Source organism: Trichosurus vulpecula, chromosome 3, assembly GCF_011100635.1.
Source record: "Trichosurus vulpecula isolate mTriVul1 chromosome 3, mTriVul1.pri, whole genome shotgun sequence".
Lineage (NCBI taxonomy): Eukaryota > Metazoa > Chordata > Mammalia > Diprotodontia > Phalangeridae > Trichosurus > Trichosurus vulpecula.
The window spans coordinates 389,173,731-389,190,225 of record NC_050575.1 but is presented as its reverse complement, the minus strand read 5'-3'; the positions used below and the strand labels follow the sequence as shown (position 1 = coordinate 389,190,225).

The 16,495-nt window shown below is 43.0% G+C and overlaps 1 protein-coding gene across 1 annotated transcript; it reads left to right on the top strand.

The window, feature by feature from the left end:
• Positions 1–3,239: 3,239 nt before the first annotated feature.
• Positions 3,240–16,136, top strand: LOC118840848 (thyrotropin-releasing hormone receptor-like). Its single transcript, XM_036748213.1, has 5 exons — positions 3,240–3,273; positions 5,455–5,596; positions 5,649–6,092; positions 7,772–8,201; positions 15,708–16,136. The coding sequence occupies exons 3-5, from the start codon at positions 5,716–5,718 to the stop codon at positions 16,134–16,136; spliced, it is 1,236 nt and encodes a 411-aa protein (XP_036604108.1). The 5' UTR covers positions 3,240–3,273; positions 5,455–5,596; positions 5,649–5,715.
• The last annotated feature ends 359 nt before the right edge of the window (positions 16,137–16,495 follow it).

The following is a 16,495-nucleotide window of genomic DNA, read 5'->3' as shown; positions in this document are numbered from 1 at the left end:
GTTCTTCCAGGAAGTTTCAGTGGGCCCCACGGGTGATGGGGAATGCATGATACCTAAGCAGGGCAGAGGTGCAACAAAGTTGTCCATCTGGGGTCAGAACGGGAGTTGGTGTGCTATTGCTGGGAGTGGGAGTGGGGAGGCCATAGCCTACACTGGGGGGAACCAGCCAGATTTACTCAGGAGAGGGGAGCCTAATTCTTTTTAGCCCTCCCAAGCTGTTTAGCATTGGGAGATACTGTACAGATTGTGACAGGTGAGCTTCTGTGATCCTGTAGATGTTATACATCTGAACAAGTACTCCAACCCTGGAATTTCTCAACTGGGATAAAGAGGGTGCTCTGGGTTGGTTCTCTCAAACTGCCTAAAGGAAAAAAAAATTCTTCCAAAATATATGAGTTTCCTAAGGATAAAGCCATTGACTGTGGGAATGTATTGCAGGCATCAAGTCCCCGTCCAGGCATTGACTATCTTTTCAAACAAAACGTTTAGCCAAAGGAGGGAGAATACTGTGGAGGGGAGGGAGTGGGAGGGTGGGTGGTAGACAGGAGAGGCATCTGTTTTTTTTTTTTCCTGCGGTACCTAGGAACTTCCTACCCCCTTGTTCCTGGCATCTCAGAGGCCCTGGTAGTGGCATGCTGTTGCCAGGCAGGCTGAGTTTCCTTCACTCTGAGGCTTGGAATGGGGAGGGGATGCTGCAGCTAAGCCCACTGCTGGGCTGGGAGGGGGAATATAAGGGGTGACTCATGCAGATTAGCCTCCCAATCACTTGGCTGAAGTTGCATTTTACGTGTGTGTTTCAGGGCAAAGTAGTCACTCAGGAACCAATTGTAATCTTCCTCTGAGTAAAGGAGTTGACTGTTTTGGGTGACTATATTTTCATTTGCTTGTCTGGACCAAAGCAGGTATGTAGACAGCTGTCTATGTGTCCTAGCTAAGTGTCTGTTGGTCTGTCCATGGGTATGTGTATGCTCATTATCTGTCTTTCTGCATCTGTGCAGGTGTCATTTCAGTCTCCCTGAATCATCATGGGTCTGTTTATCCACCTTTGTCTGCCTGCTTTTGCCATATTTGTTTGTCTGAAGCTGCATGAGTCTTCTGTCTGTCCATGGGGTGTGTGTCTATGGGCTTTACTCTCCTCTTCTCAATAGAAATAAGTCCCAGGACCCAAACCTAATTGATGAGATGCTTCTATTATTTATGTAAACTATTATTATTTTACAAACATGGTAGAAGATTTTGTGCCTTAATTGGGTTTTACTTTCATCCTATTTCACCAAGTTCCCCAAGGAAGCTTTGTTGCAGCAATTGGTCAAATCTGTTGACCCCAAAACTAGAGAACTGAACCATTTGGGCCCTGATATAGGGGGAAAGTCTAAATAAAATACCCCAAACAAAGCTTGTGTCTAGTTCTAAAAGGGCATTTTCTCCACAGGAGAAGATCAGTCATGAAGATTTTTTTATTGTCTATATGGCTGCCGTTAGTATGACTAGGGTACCAATGCCCATCTCCTATTTTCCTAGAACATTTCTCTGGACTGCGCAGAGCTGTTGATGCATCTGATCATAAACTGCAAGGTTCAAGGAGAATGGCCATCTAAGAGATGGGGGTGGGGAGGCACTCAGAACTGGGAGCCCAGGGAGTCCAGTCTTCCTGCCCAATAGATTCCAGCTGCCTCTTTCCAGGGAACCTTTAACCAATCAACCCTTTGGCAGTTCCTGAAGCAGGGTGCTTAAGATGGTCTGCTTGGTCTTTCATTCCCCTAACCTTCCTGGGCAAGGTTGCTCTCTTCCCCTCCTCAGAGATTTCTTCCAATTCATCCTACATACTAGCTTGTTTGTACATAGTTGTATCCCTCCTTTTCCTATATTTTTGCTTTTCTTTGTATCCTTAGTGCTTTGCACAGCTCCTGGCATAGGGTAAGTGGTTAATAATTACTTTTTGGCGGACCTACTGAGAGCATTCTAACCACACAAATCCCCATCCCCAACACATGATTGTAAGAACCAGAGCTGGAAGGGACCTAGGAAGTCAACCAGTCCAACACTCATTTTAGAGACAAGAGACAAGAACTGAGGCACAGAGAAGGGTAGTGACCTGGATGCATGGGTAACATGTAGCAGAGATGGGATTCCTATTCTCTCTCCCTCCCTCCCTCCCTCCCATCAAAGCCTGTTCTCTGCAAAGATTTGTCATGGCCTAAGAATCTTGAGGAGGAATTCCTGAGATATTGAGATAATGTCTATAATAGTGATGTAAACTGAGAGACCTTAGCCATCAATCCCTAATCTTTTATTAAAAAAGAAGGTAGGGAGGAGGGGGCTGTTAAATAAGAAGGCTGAATGGGGATTTAGGAGATGGGGTAGAGTCAGAGCAGGGCTTAGAGTACCTAAAATGATCTCCAACCTCTTGCATGTTAGTACTGACTCAGCAGCTGCTACGTGGAGTTACAAAGTCACTTACAGTTGTGTGTATTATGTATAATAAAGGGAGACTGATAGCATAACAAGGGACAAAAATGAAACCTTCAGGGACTTCTCATTGCCTATGGGGGGAAAATAATATATATGTAATATTACATAAATATAAATGTAGAATTTATAATAGTATATATACATACATACATGAATGTATGTGCATATATACACATGTGTATATATGTGTATAACATACATGTATACATACTGTAAATGTATATATGTGTATTATACGTATATACATGTGTATGTGTGTACGTGTGTGCACCTTTTAATTCTGGTGTTCAAAACCCTCCTGTGTGACTCTACTTTCCAATCCTTCTTTGTTTCTTCTTTGTTTCTCTTTCTCTTTGTGACTCTATTTTCCAACCCAATCTCTTCTTATTTCTCTTTATTTCCTCTTTGTTTCTCTTTCTCTTTATGATTCTACTTTCCAACTTTTCCAACCCAATCTCTTCTTGTTTCTTTTTGTTTCTTCTTTGTTTCTCTTTCTCTTTGTGACTCTACTTGCCAACATTTCCAACCCAATCTCTTCTTGTTTCTCTTTATTTCTCTTTCTTTTTGTGACTCTACTTTCCAACCTTTCCAATCCAATCTCTTCTTGTTTCTCTTTGTGCATTCCATTCCAGTTAAGCCGAACCACCTCTCCTCCTTCTGTCCTTCCCTTTCTCATACCCTCCATACTTTTTAATGTTAACTTTGCTTGCCTTAGCTAGAATTGCCTATACCTTCTTTGTTTGTCGAAGTCTCTCTTTTTCTTCAAGCACCACCTCAGATGTAATTCCCTGAATACCCAAGGCATCTATCCTTCTAGGTTCTTATCTTACTTCTTTAACTCTAGCACAGTCTCATTTGTAAGTAAGTGCATTTATGTCTTAAGCACTTACCCAATGGCAGGAACACAGTGCAAAACACTAGGGATACAAAGGGCAAAAATAGAATCCTTGCCCTCAAGAGGCTTACATTCTAATAGGGGATATGATGTGTAAACAGCTTTGAGACACTTAGTGGGAAGTTTGGGCGGGACCTGGAGTCACTCAAAGTAACAAGTTTCCATGTAAGTTATAAATCTTGGATTCCAGAATCCATCCCGATGAAGTTAAATGGACTCTCTAGGCCTCGGCTGCCTTGTCTGCAAAGTGAGGATGACTTGCTGCCAATCTCAAAACAGACATCAGGACAAGGTGATTTGTTGAGCTCCATTTCAACTCTAAAATCTATGATTATAATCTTGGAGTCAAACTATTTCCAAGAGGAGCACACATTTCATGAAAAGATACTTTATATTTTGTTTATGCCTTTATATGTGCCTGATATCGTCCTTGGTAGAATGTAAGCTCCTTGTGGGCAGAATAGGTTTCATTTCGCCTTTGCACCCCCAGTCAATCAGTTGGTCATTCAGTCAAGAAGCCTTTCTCAAGTGCTTTCTATGCTCCAGGCTTAGAAAAGGGGATACAAAGAAAGGCAAAAACACAGTCCCTGCCCTTGAGGAGGTCACTTTCTAATGGAGGATGTGAATAATCCCACCACCTCCTACGGTTGCAGTGGATAGAACACTCACCCTGAAGTCAGGACCTGAGTTCAAATTTCACCTCAGACACTCAGTGTGTGACTCTGGGCAAGTCACTTAATCTCTGTTTACCTCAGTTTCCTCAACTGTAAAATAGGGACACCAATAGCACCTATCTTGAAGATCAAATGACATAATACTTCTGAAGCATTTAGTACAGTGCCTGGCACGTAGTAGGCGTAATATAAATGTTAGCTATACTTCCAAAAATGTCACCAAGTAGCCAACCCTATGAGGTCTTAACAGCCTTTCTGTCCTTAACTTGGCTGATTAGTCAAGGTGGAAAGCTTTTATTTACTAAGCGCCTACTATGCACCAGGCACTGTGCTAAGTGGGGATACAAAGAAAGGCAAAAGATGGACCCAGCTCTCAAGAAGCTCACAGTCTCAGAGGGGAGACAATATGAAACTGACCATGTACAAACATGATATAGACATGATCAATTAGAGATAATCAACAGACAAAAGGTGCTAGCATTAAGGGGGGTCAGGAAGGACTTCCTGTAGAAGGTGGGATTTTAGCTGAGACTTAAAGGAAGCCAGAGAAGCCTGGAAGATAGAGATGAGGGAGGGAGGGAGAGCATTCCAGGCATGGGGAACAGCCAGAAAAAGTTCCTGGAATCCTGACATGGATTGTCTTGCACCAAGGAACAGCCAGGAGTCCAGAGTCACTGGGTGAGGGAGAAGAGGTAGCCTTCTGCTTAAAGCTTTTCTGTCTTGGTAGAATCTACCAGAGCTTGGGCTCTGCTAACATAATCTTTGAAGATCACCTTCACACCACAATGAGGAACTGGAGGAGGACCCAAGCAAAGGGGAATATTTGGGCAGTGGGGTGTAGTACGAAAGGTGTGGGATGTGAAGTCAGGAGACCTGGGTTCACTCTCCAGCTCTGCCATTTATGAGCTCTGTGTCCGTGGGCAAGTCAGCTGTTGAGAAATAGAATGAACTGCCATGAGATGGTAAAGCCCCTATCACATGAAGGCATTCAACCAAAGGGGATTTCATTAGGCCAGGGGTTGGAGTAGATGGTTTAGGAGGCTCTATCTAACACCAAAGTTCTGAGGCAAAGAAGTACTCAGTGCCACAGTTTGCTCATCTGGAAAAGGGGCATGAAATATACTACTTACCTCATGGGGCTGTTGTCAGGAGAGCATTCTGCGAGCTTTAAAGTGCTGTAGAAATATGAATAAGGAATGAGAAATTCCGAGTACAAACTTTGGCTTTATTCTCTACTACCTAGATAACTGTGGGCAAGTCACTTAACATCTCTGGACTTCAGTTTCCACAATCATAAACTCAAATGGTTTGACTAGTTGAAAGTTAAGGTCCCTTCCAGCCCCAAGTGCTATGATCCTATCCTCTATCTAATGAAGCATAAACATGAATAACTTTGTCTTTGTGTTTTTGCAGAAGCTAAAGATGTTGGTTTTCTCCTTGGCATCTCGGTGTTTTATGTGGTCCAAAGCCCTTCAAGCTCTCTAGGAAATGAAAGTCAGCCATCAATCCTAGCTTCAATCTCTGTTTCTCTCTGTCTCTCTCTGTTTCTCTCTTCCTCTTGGTTTCTCTCTCTGTTTCTGTTTCTCTCTTCCTCTCTGTCTCTGTCTACTTTGTCTCTGTCTCTATCTCTCTTACACACACACATATCCACTTTTCCTCTTTCTCTTCATCATCATGGAGAACCGCAGCAAAGTTGACAGCCCTACCAACATGTCCCTGGCAAGCAGTGACACTGTCCTGGGCTTGATTGAGTACAAGACTGTCTCTGTCTTTTTGGTGCTGCTGATCTGTGTGGTGGGCATCATCGGCAACATGATGGTCGTGCTAGTTGTGCTGACCACCCGGGACATGCGGACGCCCACCAACTGCTATCTGGTCAGCCTGGCCTTGGCTGACCTCATGGTACTCCTGGCAGCTGGACTGCCCAATATCTCTGACAGCCTGGCTGGACAGTGGATCTACGGGCATGCCGGCTGCCTTTGTATCACCTATTTTCAGTATCTTGGAATCAACGTCTCTTCTTGTTCCATCATGGCATTCACCGTGGAGAGGTAGGAATATTTCTTTTTACTTACATTGCCTTGCTTCTATCACAAGGCTTCTATATGACTCATAAAGTTCAGTCTTACCAGAAGCCAGTCACTTTGGGAAACTCTAGCAAAGTCTGGGAGGGAGTTATGACCCATGGCAAGGCAGGTAACACTTTAGAATAGAGAGATTCCTGGATTGGGAGACAGGAGACCCAAGAACTAGAGATCCAGAGAAAGGCAAAAATGAGGTCCCTGCCACTTCACATTCTAATGGAGGAGATCCCATCTGTTAAGTGAGGCTAACAATAGCACCCACCTCTCAGGGTCGAGAAGATGAAATGAGATAAAAGAAGCTTCCCAAATCTGACGATCATTAGCCATGTGACCATAGCTGAATCACTGAACCAGTGGAGACATAGTTCCCTTGACTCAGTCCCTAACTTGGTATTTGCTCTTGAGCATTTGCCTTCCTCTCCACTACCCTGGGCCTTTCTTGTAGAGGTTCTCCACTTTTATGCATGTTATGGACCCCTTGGAGAGTCTGATGAAGTCTAGGCACCCTTTTTTCAGAATAATGTTTTAAATTAATAAATTAAAATCCATAGGATTATAAAAGAAATCAGTTATATGCAAATAGCTATCAGGATACTTTTTTTTTGTAGTGGGGAAGGCAGGGCAATTGGGGTTAAGTGACTTACCCAAGGTCACACAGCTAGTAAGTGTGTCAAGTGTCTGAGGTCAGATTTGAACTCAGGTCCTCCTGACTCCAGGGCCAGTGCTCTACTCACTGTGCCACCTAGCTGGAACTTTTTTTTTTTATAAAACAGCTTAGGTTACAAACCTCTGCTCTATAAAATGAGGGAATTGACAAATAACAGTAGATGACATTTATAAAGCTCCTATGGTTTACAAAGCATTTTTGTAATCTCTACCCTGTGAGATAGGTCAGATCAACATCATTATTTTTTTGCAGATGAGGAAACCAAAGGTTCTGTGAGATCAAGAGACTTACCCAGGGACACACAGCTAGAAAGTGTCCAAGCAGGATTTGAACCCAGACCTCCTATCTCCAAGTTCAATGTTTCTTCCCCTGTACCACTCTGTTTCTAACTAGATGGTCTCATGGCACCTTCTAGTTTTCCAATGTGTAATTTTCCAGATTTGAAGTGTTATTCCTCTTTCATGGATGAGCCACTGAAGAAGTTAAGGGCTTTCCTGGGGGCAGTGATGGAGCCAGGCTGTAGATATAGTTCTATGGATTGGGTACCTGTGTCCCCTCCCCATCATGTGACTTAGGATCTTCTTTATTATTGGCCTCATCAACAATAACAAATATCGAATGAATACCTGTTGAATCTCCTACACCACGCTAGGAACCGGAAGGGACTGAGAAATGTCTAGGATCAGCAGGGGTAAGCTTGGACCAGTTCAGCAGGCTCCTGAGAGTCTTAGGGTTTGATTTGCAGCATGAGCACTGGTTATAGATTAGGGCTAGATCTATTGTTTTGTTGATCATCTAAACTTAAGAAAGCGATAGAGAAAATGTTAATAATGCAAATTAAACTTAAAAGTGAGTTATGCATATATTTGTTTGAAGAACTGGTTGCTAAATTTTTAAAAGCATGCCCCTGAAGATATGTCTCCCATCTTGATATGCTCACCATCTAGTTGGCCTATGCTCTGTTCTTTCTGTTCCCCAGGTACATAGCTATTTGCCATCCCATAAGGGCCCAGACAGTGTGCACAGTATCCCGGGCCAAGCGTATCATCACTGGGGTCTGGGTGGTCACGTCGGCCTACTGCATGCTTTGGTTCTTCCTTGTTGACATCAACATCACCAAGAGCCAAAGTCTGGAATGTGGTTACAAGGTTTCCAGGAATCTCTACTTGCCCATCTACCTGCTGGACTTTGCCATTTTCTTTGTCACTCCCTTGGTGGTGGCCACTGTCCTCTATGGGCTAATTGGGAGGATACTTTTCCTGAGCTCTCTCTCCCACATCCCCAGCTGTGCAGGCACAGAGGGCTACCCAGAAGGGAGCACCTCAGAGAGGGGACAAGGCACCAAGGCAGAGCAGGGCAAGGCTGGTGGTTGCTCTCGAAGCAGAGGGGCCCTGTCTTCCAGGAAGCAGGTAAGATGGGTCTCCTTTCTTGTTTGGAGTGGAGGGCACAGGGACAGAGAGATAGAAAGGTCTGAGGTAGAAGTGAGGTGAAGGAGGAGAAGGAGAGAGGTACACAGAGCAAGAGAGAAGAAGTGAGCAGAGAGGCAGCATGCAGCAAGAGAAAGGCAGAAATAGTTGTTCACCAAGAGACAGTCAGACAAGAATTTATTAAGAGCTTACTATGTGTGAACTAGATGGTGCAGTGGGTAGAGCACTGGGTGTGGAGTCAGGAAGACCTGAGTTCAAATCCAACCTCAGACAGTTACCAGCTGTGTGACTGGTCCTGGGCAAGTCACTTAACCCTGTTTGCCTCAGTTTCTCCATCTGTAAAATGAGCTGGAGAAGGAAATGGCAAACCCTTCCAGTATCTCTGCCAAGAAAACCCCAAATGAGGTCACAAAGAGTTGGACACAACTGAACAACAAGTCAAAATCTTGTGCGAAGTTCTGTGCTAAGTGGTAAGAAGACCAAAAAAAAGGCCAAAAACAAAGTTCCTTGCCCTCAAGGAGCTCACATTCTAATGACAAAGACAGAGAGATATGAAGAAAAGGAGGAGATAGCAACAGAGAAATGTACATACCCACAGAGAAAAAGAGACAGTGATGGATAGATATGGACAGACAGTAACAGCCAACAGGGTGGGCAGAGAAAGAGGAAAGGGCTTTTAGGAGAAAGGGCAGAGAGGGAGGCAGGTGGGGAGGCAGAGAAAAAGAAATTCAGGAGACAGAATACAAGCTTGAGTCCCACATCTACAATAACTTACAGGATTCTGAGGGATAGAATGCTAACAGAACAAAGCCGAACAGAGGAGGAGAAAAGAATATGTGATTTTCCAGCTAGTAATTGCCACAGTATCAAATTGCCCCAATTTGATGTTCATATCTTTGTTGCACTTTCAATACAAGGAAATACAGGGTTTGCTCTCTCCTAAAGAAGCCCAGGGGAGATCCACTGGGCACCCCCACCCCGCTAGCCCCTCATCAGGATGATGGCATAAAAATTGTCCAAAGATTCATTGATACGTACTGATGTTGATTATACTCATCAACATGCAGAATCATTTTAATAACCAGTCTATCATGTGCTGAATATAGACTCATGGTACACAAAAGGCAGTGGGATGCAACAGTCATTGTCAGTGACTTTATTTAGGTTTTAGTTACATCTGCAGGACAGATACAATGGAATTTTATAGAGGGCAGAAGTAGAAGGTAAAGGTTTACACATCAAAGAACAGAGAACAGAAGGGGATGATGCCTAAGGCAAAATTATAAATTAGTCAGTAAACACCGGGGATAAACCTGGAATCTGCAGACTAAGCATTAACAAAGACATTCTACCTAGTTATTTAACGTGCTCAGTTAAGTAACTAGAAGTAATAAAGCTGAGTCAGGAATTCCCCTATCACTCTGCTAAATTCTACAAGCTCCAGCTAGTTATGTGACTTGTTATCTCAAGGTGGTGGTAGTGATATCTAAATTCTTTATGACAAAGAGGATACTGGAGTATGTGTGTGTGTGTGTGTGTGTGTGTGTGTGTGTGTGTGTGAGAGAGAGAGAGAGAGAGAGAGAGAGAGAGAGAGAGAGAGAGAGAGAGACAGAGACAAAGAGAGACAAAGAATACAGCAACCAGTTTAGTTCCCAGACAACTGGTCCATTGGGGCATGGGTGGGGGGCAGCGTTTGCCAGGTTCTTCTAGACTCAGACCTAGACTGCTTTCCTCCAAAAAAGCTGTAAATGAGTCTATAGGCATTTGCTGGACCCAGAGCTTAGGGTAGCAGGGGATGCCTAATTAGATGCTTTCATGTATGTTTTGTATGTTAAGAAAGGTCAGTATTTGGGTTCTCTTCTCCACTTCCCCACCTACCCAATTTTGCCCCATCCAAGAGTCCTTAAGAGGTTTTCCAGCATTCTTAGATTTTTTAATAACTAGTAAGTACTTAAGAAACGTTTTTTCATTCATCTGTAATTGTATTCTACTCCCACCATACTCACGTTGCCTCTCAGTGAAGACTTGAGTTTTCCCTATCTGTAATACGAGGGGGTGTTATTAATAGCTACAAGCCCAGTGACTAGAAAGGGATTTAGGCATATAACGGACCAGCCTAAGTGATTAAGATGATCTCTTAACGCAATTAAAAATAAGATTTTAAATACTCCCCCTTTCCCATCCTAGCAGCCTCCACTCTGGATTTGCTCTATTTGTCTCATTAGCCATTCTGAGGGAAGAAAGGCAGCACATTTTTATAGAGAGATCACTAGATTGGGAGGTAAAGGACCCACGGTTACCATTGACTGTCCATGTGATCCTGGGCAAGTTGCTTTACCACAATCAGTCAGTCAATAAACATTTATTAAGTGTCTACCATGTCAAGCACCGTGCTAAATGCCAGAGATACAAAGAGAGGCAAAACCTAGTCCCTGCTAATCTCAAGGATCTCACAGTCTAATGGGAGATGCAAAATGCAAACAACGATGTACGAATAAGCTATAGACAGGATAAATTGGAAATAATCAATGGAGGGAAGGCACTAGAATTAAGGGGGTTAGGGAAAGCCTTCCTATAGAAGGTGAGATTTTAAATGGACTTGAAGGAAGCCAGGGAAGCCAGGAGGCAAGAGAAGAGGGAGGGGATAATTCCAGGCATGGGAGACAGCCAGCAAAAATCTGTTTCTTTATCTGTAAAATGACCCAATTGTACTAATAATTATAAAGGCAGTACAGGAGAAATATCTCCTCTTTGAATTCATATGGTAGGGAACTGATGCCGATATAAATCTACCACAATGAAGAAATTATAGAGGTGAGAAAAACCTAAGTTTTATTATGTATAAGCATAGGTTCAGATCTCAGACAAAAAAAGAAATCTGAATCCCAATTAGGATTCTAACAAGGCCTCTCATACATAAAATTATGTCGGAGTGACAGAGTTTCATTCTTTTTTGTATTGCAATCTTGTGCATTTCTCTTAGGTCATAAAAATTAGAAAAGATAGACTCAAAATGCCATGCTTCCTTCAATGTCATGAAACTTTGTTAAACAGAGTCATACTCTCATACAGAAACAAACCTAAAGGGACTCTATAGGTAAACTAAGTCAGGTTACAGATTAAACTACATTTAAAGGGATCACAAATAGGCTGATTAAGGAAGGATATTTACACATTACCAGGGAGTCAAGGACAGTTGAGATTCTTCCTCTGACTCCTTACCTAAGGAATGTTTAAGGCCATAAGTAAAATTTCACATCCCATGCCCTAGCCTTCCCTTAATATTATTATTCTATGAGTCAGGTTTTGGTCAGGTACGGTTAATATTAATAGAGGACAGGCTTTTAGTTAACCAAAATTGTAGGAGGAATGGCCCTGAACCCAAATAATAAAGCTTAATAAAAGGAAATAAAAATTCCCATTACATTTGGCTCTAAGGTTTGCAAAGCACTTTATGTGTATTAAATCAATTGAGCCTCACAATAACACCCATTTTACAGATGAGGAAACTGAAGCACAGAGAGGTTAAGAGACTTGCATAGGCTCGCAGAGCTAGTTAGTGTATGAGGCAAAATTCAAATTCAAGTCTTCCAAGTCCTATACTCTATTTATCCTGCTACTCTCCCATCCCAATATCTAACTCCCTCTAGCTACATCAGGGGTTCTTAACCTAGAGTTCATGGATTCAGAAAGGAGCCATGGATAAATTTCAAGGGGTCCATAAACTTGAATGGAAAAAATGGCATCTTTATTTTCACTAACCTCTTACTGAAATCCAGTATTTTGTATATTTTATGCACTTAAAAATATTATTCTGAGATAAGTTTCACTAGGCCACCAAGAGTCTCCTGTACACAAAAAAAGATTAAGAACTCTTGGAGCAGATGATCTCTAGATTCCTACCAGCTTTACATCTGTTATCCTGTGATAAGGCACATTATTAGGGATGGCCCTGCATCTGTCGGGAGTGACTAACTGACAACCTCAGAGCTGTTTCTATTCTATTCTATGCACATAACTTCCGAGGTGGGCCAGGCAGGCTCTCTGGCCCTACTCCAAATGGGGCTAGACAGAAAAGTCTTCAGTTTGCTCTTAGGTGCCTTGGGTCCTCTTGAGATATGCAATGGTGAGAGAGATAACTTGGCCCACTTTCCTTCTTCCTCCCTACCATGCTAGACCTCCTTTGCACCAATAGAACTCCTGGCCAGGGGAGAAAGAGAAGACAACTATCAGATTGCCTCAGAGCAGCTGGCAGGAAATTATCTGGAGAGAATGCAAAGCATACTAGCCAAATTCCTGCCACTAGGAGGTAGAGATTCATAGCTTTTCCCTCCCCCTAATACTCCCTCCCCTCCACTAATATTGTTTTTCTTTCTATCTTGACTCACCTCAGTCCAGGAATGAAGGGGAGGGAGGCCAAGGGTGTATGGTATGGGTAAAGCTAGGTGGTATCAAGAAAGGACCAGCTCTTGGAAAAATTAGGAAGACCAGGCAGGTTTGTCTTCAATGTTTTCCTGGTCCTTTCATCCTCCTTCTTACCTTAATTCCTCCTTTTTTCTAATCCTTCCTCCCCATTCCCTCCCTTTTGGCTCTTGGGCTGTCCTAAAATGATGATTCCCATTTAGACCAAAGAACAAAAGGAAGAAGAGGAAGAAAATATTCCCATTGTCTTTAGCTCCCCAGGCTGATTTCTTTGAGTTTCTGGAAGTAAGGGGCAGGGCTTATTTTCCTAAAGCTAACAACCTAGGTTTCCCCTTGTGAGTTAATTTTCTCAGAGTTTCACCTGGTAGATCTCCAAGTAGCCATATTTCCACTTCCTTTTCTTGTTCTTCATGACCCCTCCCCCATGGTTTTCAGGGATTCCCTGAAGTGAGTGTAACAATGCCTCCTGACTAGCCTGTTCCTACATCCAATCTACTGCCAAGTCTTGTGGTCTATACCTTTATGAAATCTTTCATACATGGTACTTTCTCCTCTGACATCTCTACTACCCTGGGTAGACTCTCACCACTTCATTTCACTATTGAGATAGCCTGTTGGAGGGTCTGCCTGCCTCAAGTCTCTCCCCACTCCAATCCATCCTTCATTCAGCTGTCAAAAAGGATTTTCCTAAAGTCCAAGTTTGACCCTATTCAATAAAACCCGGTGATTCCCTGTTACCTTCAGGATCAAATATAAAACCCTCTGTTTAGCTTCTAAAACCCTCCATGACCTAGCCCTCTCCTACCTTTCCAATCTTCTTTCCGATCTGACACTTTTTACAACCCCAACACACTCTAATGCACTCAGCAACAATAACCTTCTCGATGTTTTTCTAACACAAGTCATTCCACTTAGAACTCTCTGCCTTTTCTTTGGCTACCCCTCTCCATACGTGGAATGCTCTCCCCTTCTCATACCCACCTTCAGGCTTCTTTGGCTTATTTCAAGACTCAGCTCAAATTCCACCTTCTGCAAGAGGTCTTTTCTGGCACCCTTTCCACGTCCCTACTGCTATCCTTATGAGATTACCCTCCATTTACACTGTATTTACCTTATACAGTTGTTTGCATGTTATCTCCCCCATTCAAACATGAACTCCTTGTGAGCAGAGATTGTCTTTTTTCCTATCTTTGCAGCACTACATTTAGTGGTGTCTGGCACTCAGTAAGTGCTTAATAAGTGTTTGTTGACTGTTGATTGACTACCGAGTCCCCTGTCAGCTTCCCTGCCCTATGTCCAGGCTCTGCCTTCAAATCTCCAGAGTTGGTGTTGGTGCGGTGGAAGGGAGGTGTAGATTTGGGAGAATGGAGGCAGTGCTCATAGAAGAAAGCTCTATGATGACCTTGGTGTGAGTGCCAGCTTTATTAGCTAGATGACAGTAGGCAGAATGTGTCACCCTTCTGAGCCTCAACATCCTTGTTTTTAAAATGGAGATGATAAAAATTACACATATTGAGACAAAAGTTGTATAAAGATCTGTTGATAGGCATAGCTTTCAATTATATCATCAATGAGGCAGAGATATTGTGAAACCTGGTTTATTATTCTGCGAGCATAGCCTCACTGTATACAAAAATCAGTGAGCCCTGAGTGGCAATTTTAAGCTACATGATACAGGTTTTGGTTACATAGGCAGGACTGACACAATAGAATTTTACAGAAGGCAGAAGGGTAAGGTAATGATTATAGATTAAAGAACACTTCAGAAAGAGAAGGTCTGCATGAGATAAAACAGGAAACTAGCCAGTAAACACAAAGCTTGTGGTCTTATGTTTCAACAATCTGGCTAGCAGCTTCTGTGGGGGTATAAGATTCACCCACAGCCAGCACCCAGAAAGCTGCCAACAGCACAGGTTCTTTTGATCTGCTTAATTAAGGAAAGCAAGGTGAAGGGGTTGACAAGCTTACTTTTAATTCAGCATTCAAATATCATTCAGTTAGCTCAGGGGAAAAAGCTAGCACCCTGAACTTCAAAACAAAATGCAAATAAATTTCAAACATCAACAGACTTTGTCTGATTCAATCCCAACACATAGTTACCAGAGTTCAACAAAGTTTCAGCATCCGGGTTTACAAGCTGGAGGGCTCCTTAGCTACAGCTGCCCAGAGCCTCCTCATCAACACCATCTCCAGAGCCCTGCACAAATGGCTCTGTCCTCCCTTCTTATAGGGCTTCAGACATCATCAAACATCATCTAAATCACCAGAGCTCAGGCTCTTGCAGATATTTCAAACTCACCTCAAGTTCTTTCTTCTGTAGGAGGCCTTTCCAGGTAGCCCTTCCTTGTCCCAAGTTCCTTCTTAAGTAAATGCTCATCCTAAGTGTTAAGTAAATGGTGGAAATAAAATCGAGCTGAAAGTCTCTCAACACAATACCATAGGATTTCAATTCAGTGAGATATTGTATGTCTGTCTATATGTAGACAGATTAGAGAAAGCATTTATTAAACACCAAACACCAGTCATTTGTGTTAAATGCTGGCGATACAAAAATACAAGCAAAGCAAGACAGTGCTAGCCCTCAAGGAGCTTACATTATAGTATGAGAGAATAAGGATAGGGATGGGGCTGGAAAAGGACAATAGCCTGGAATACTGATTGTAGTGTCCAAGGGACAGAATCCCAGGTCTCCATGGGGGTGGGGGTGGGGATGAGATGGGAATAATGTCCAAAGCAGAGGTGGCATGTTCTGGACATTGCCAAGGAGTGACCTGGAGGCCTGCATACAAGCAGAATAAGGCTGAAAGTTTACAAATCAGAGCCAAAAGTCCCAGGTCATGGAGTCTAAGGTTCTAGGGAAGTCCTCTGTAACCATTAAGTGCTATATAAATGCCAGGTTTTATTGTTAACAAGAAATCATAATTATATTAATGGTTAATAATTTATTTTTTGATAATACTAAATTGGAAGTAAAGTGTCTGGCCATTTCATTGTAATGCCATTTGGGTATAGTTGACCTTGGCATTGCCAGCAGATGAGTCATTGTCTACACTGTTCCCCTCATAGGTCACCAAGATGCTGGTTGTGGTGGTGGTCCTCTTTGCTGTCCTATGGATGCCCTATCGGACCTTGGTCCTAGTGAATTCCTTTATGGATCGCCCCTACCTTGACCCTTGGTTTCTCCTATTCTGTCGAACCTGTGTCTATGCCAACAGTGCCATCAACCCAATCGTTTACAACCTCATGTCCCAGAAGTTTCGGATGGCCTTTAAGAGGTTATGCAGATGCTCAGAGGAAGAGCCCCAACGACGAATGGTCTACTTGACCACCACTAGCTACAGTATGGTACAGGAATCCTTCCAAGCCAAGCCCAGGGCCCTGGGCAAGAAACAAAGGCAAACTCAGCCTCACTTGGAGCAGGAGCAGGGGGCTGAGGGTCCCCAGCAGGCTGGTCAACCAGCCAGTCAAGAAAAACCCTATTTCAGTGTGGTCTAGCACCTTCCTGTTACTTCCTTCTCCTGCTTTCTCTTCTTTCTCTTATAACCTTGCATGATTGAGTTCTCCTACTGTTCTATATTCCTTTAGTCTCCAAAAACCCTTCAAGTCAACAAAAGAGGTGTGTGACAAGATGATGAAGAGATATCATCTTAATGAAAACAGAGAAGTGCTTTCCTACTAGCAGACTGGAGAGCCTGGTGGGCAGCTTTACTGCTCTGGAAATAGGAGCAGTAGGGTCAAGAATATGGGGATATAAGATATTCCATGTGGAGAAGGAACTGGGAGTGAACGTAGTCAGCCTAAGTAGACCGAATCTTTGTCATTTTCCACTTTTCCAGCTACGTAAAGACTCTAGA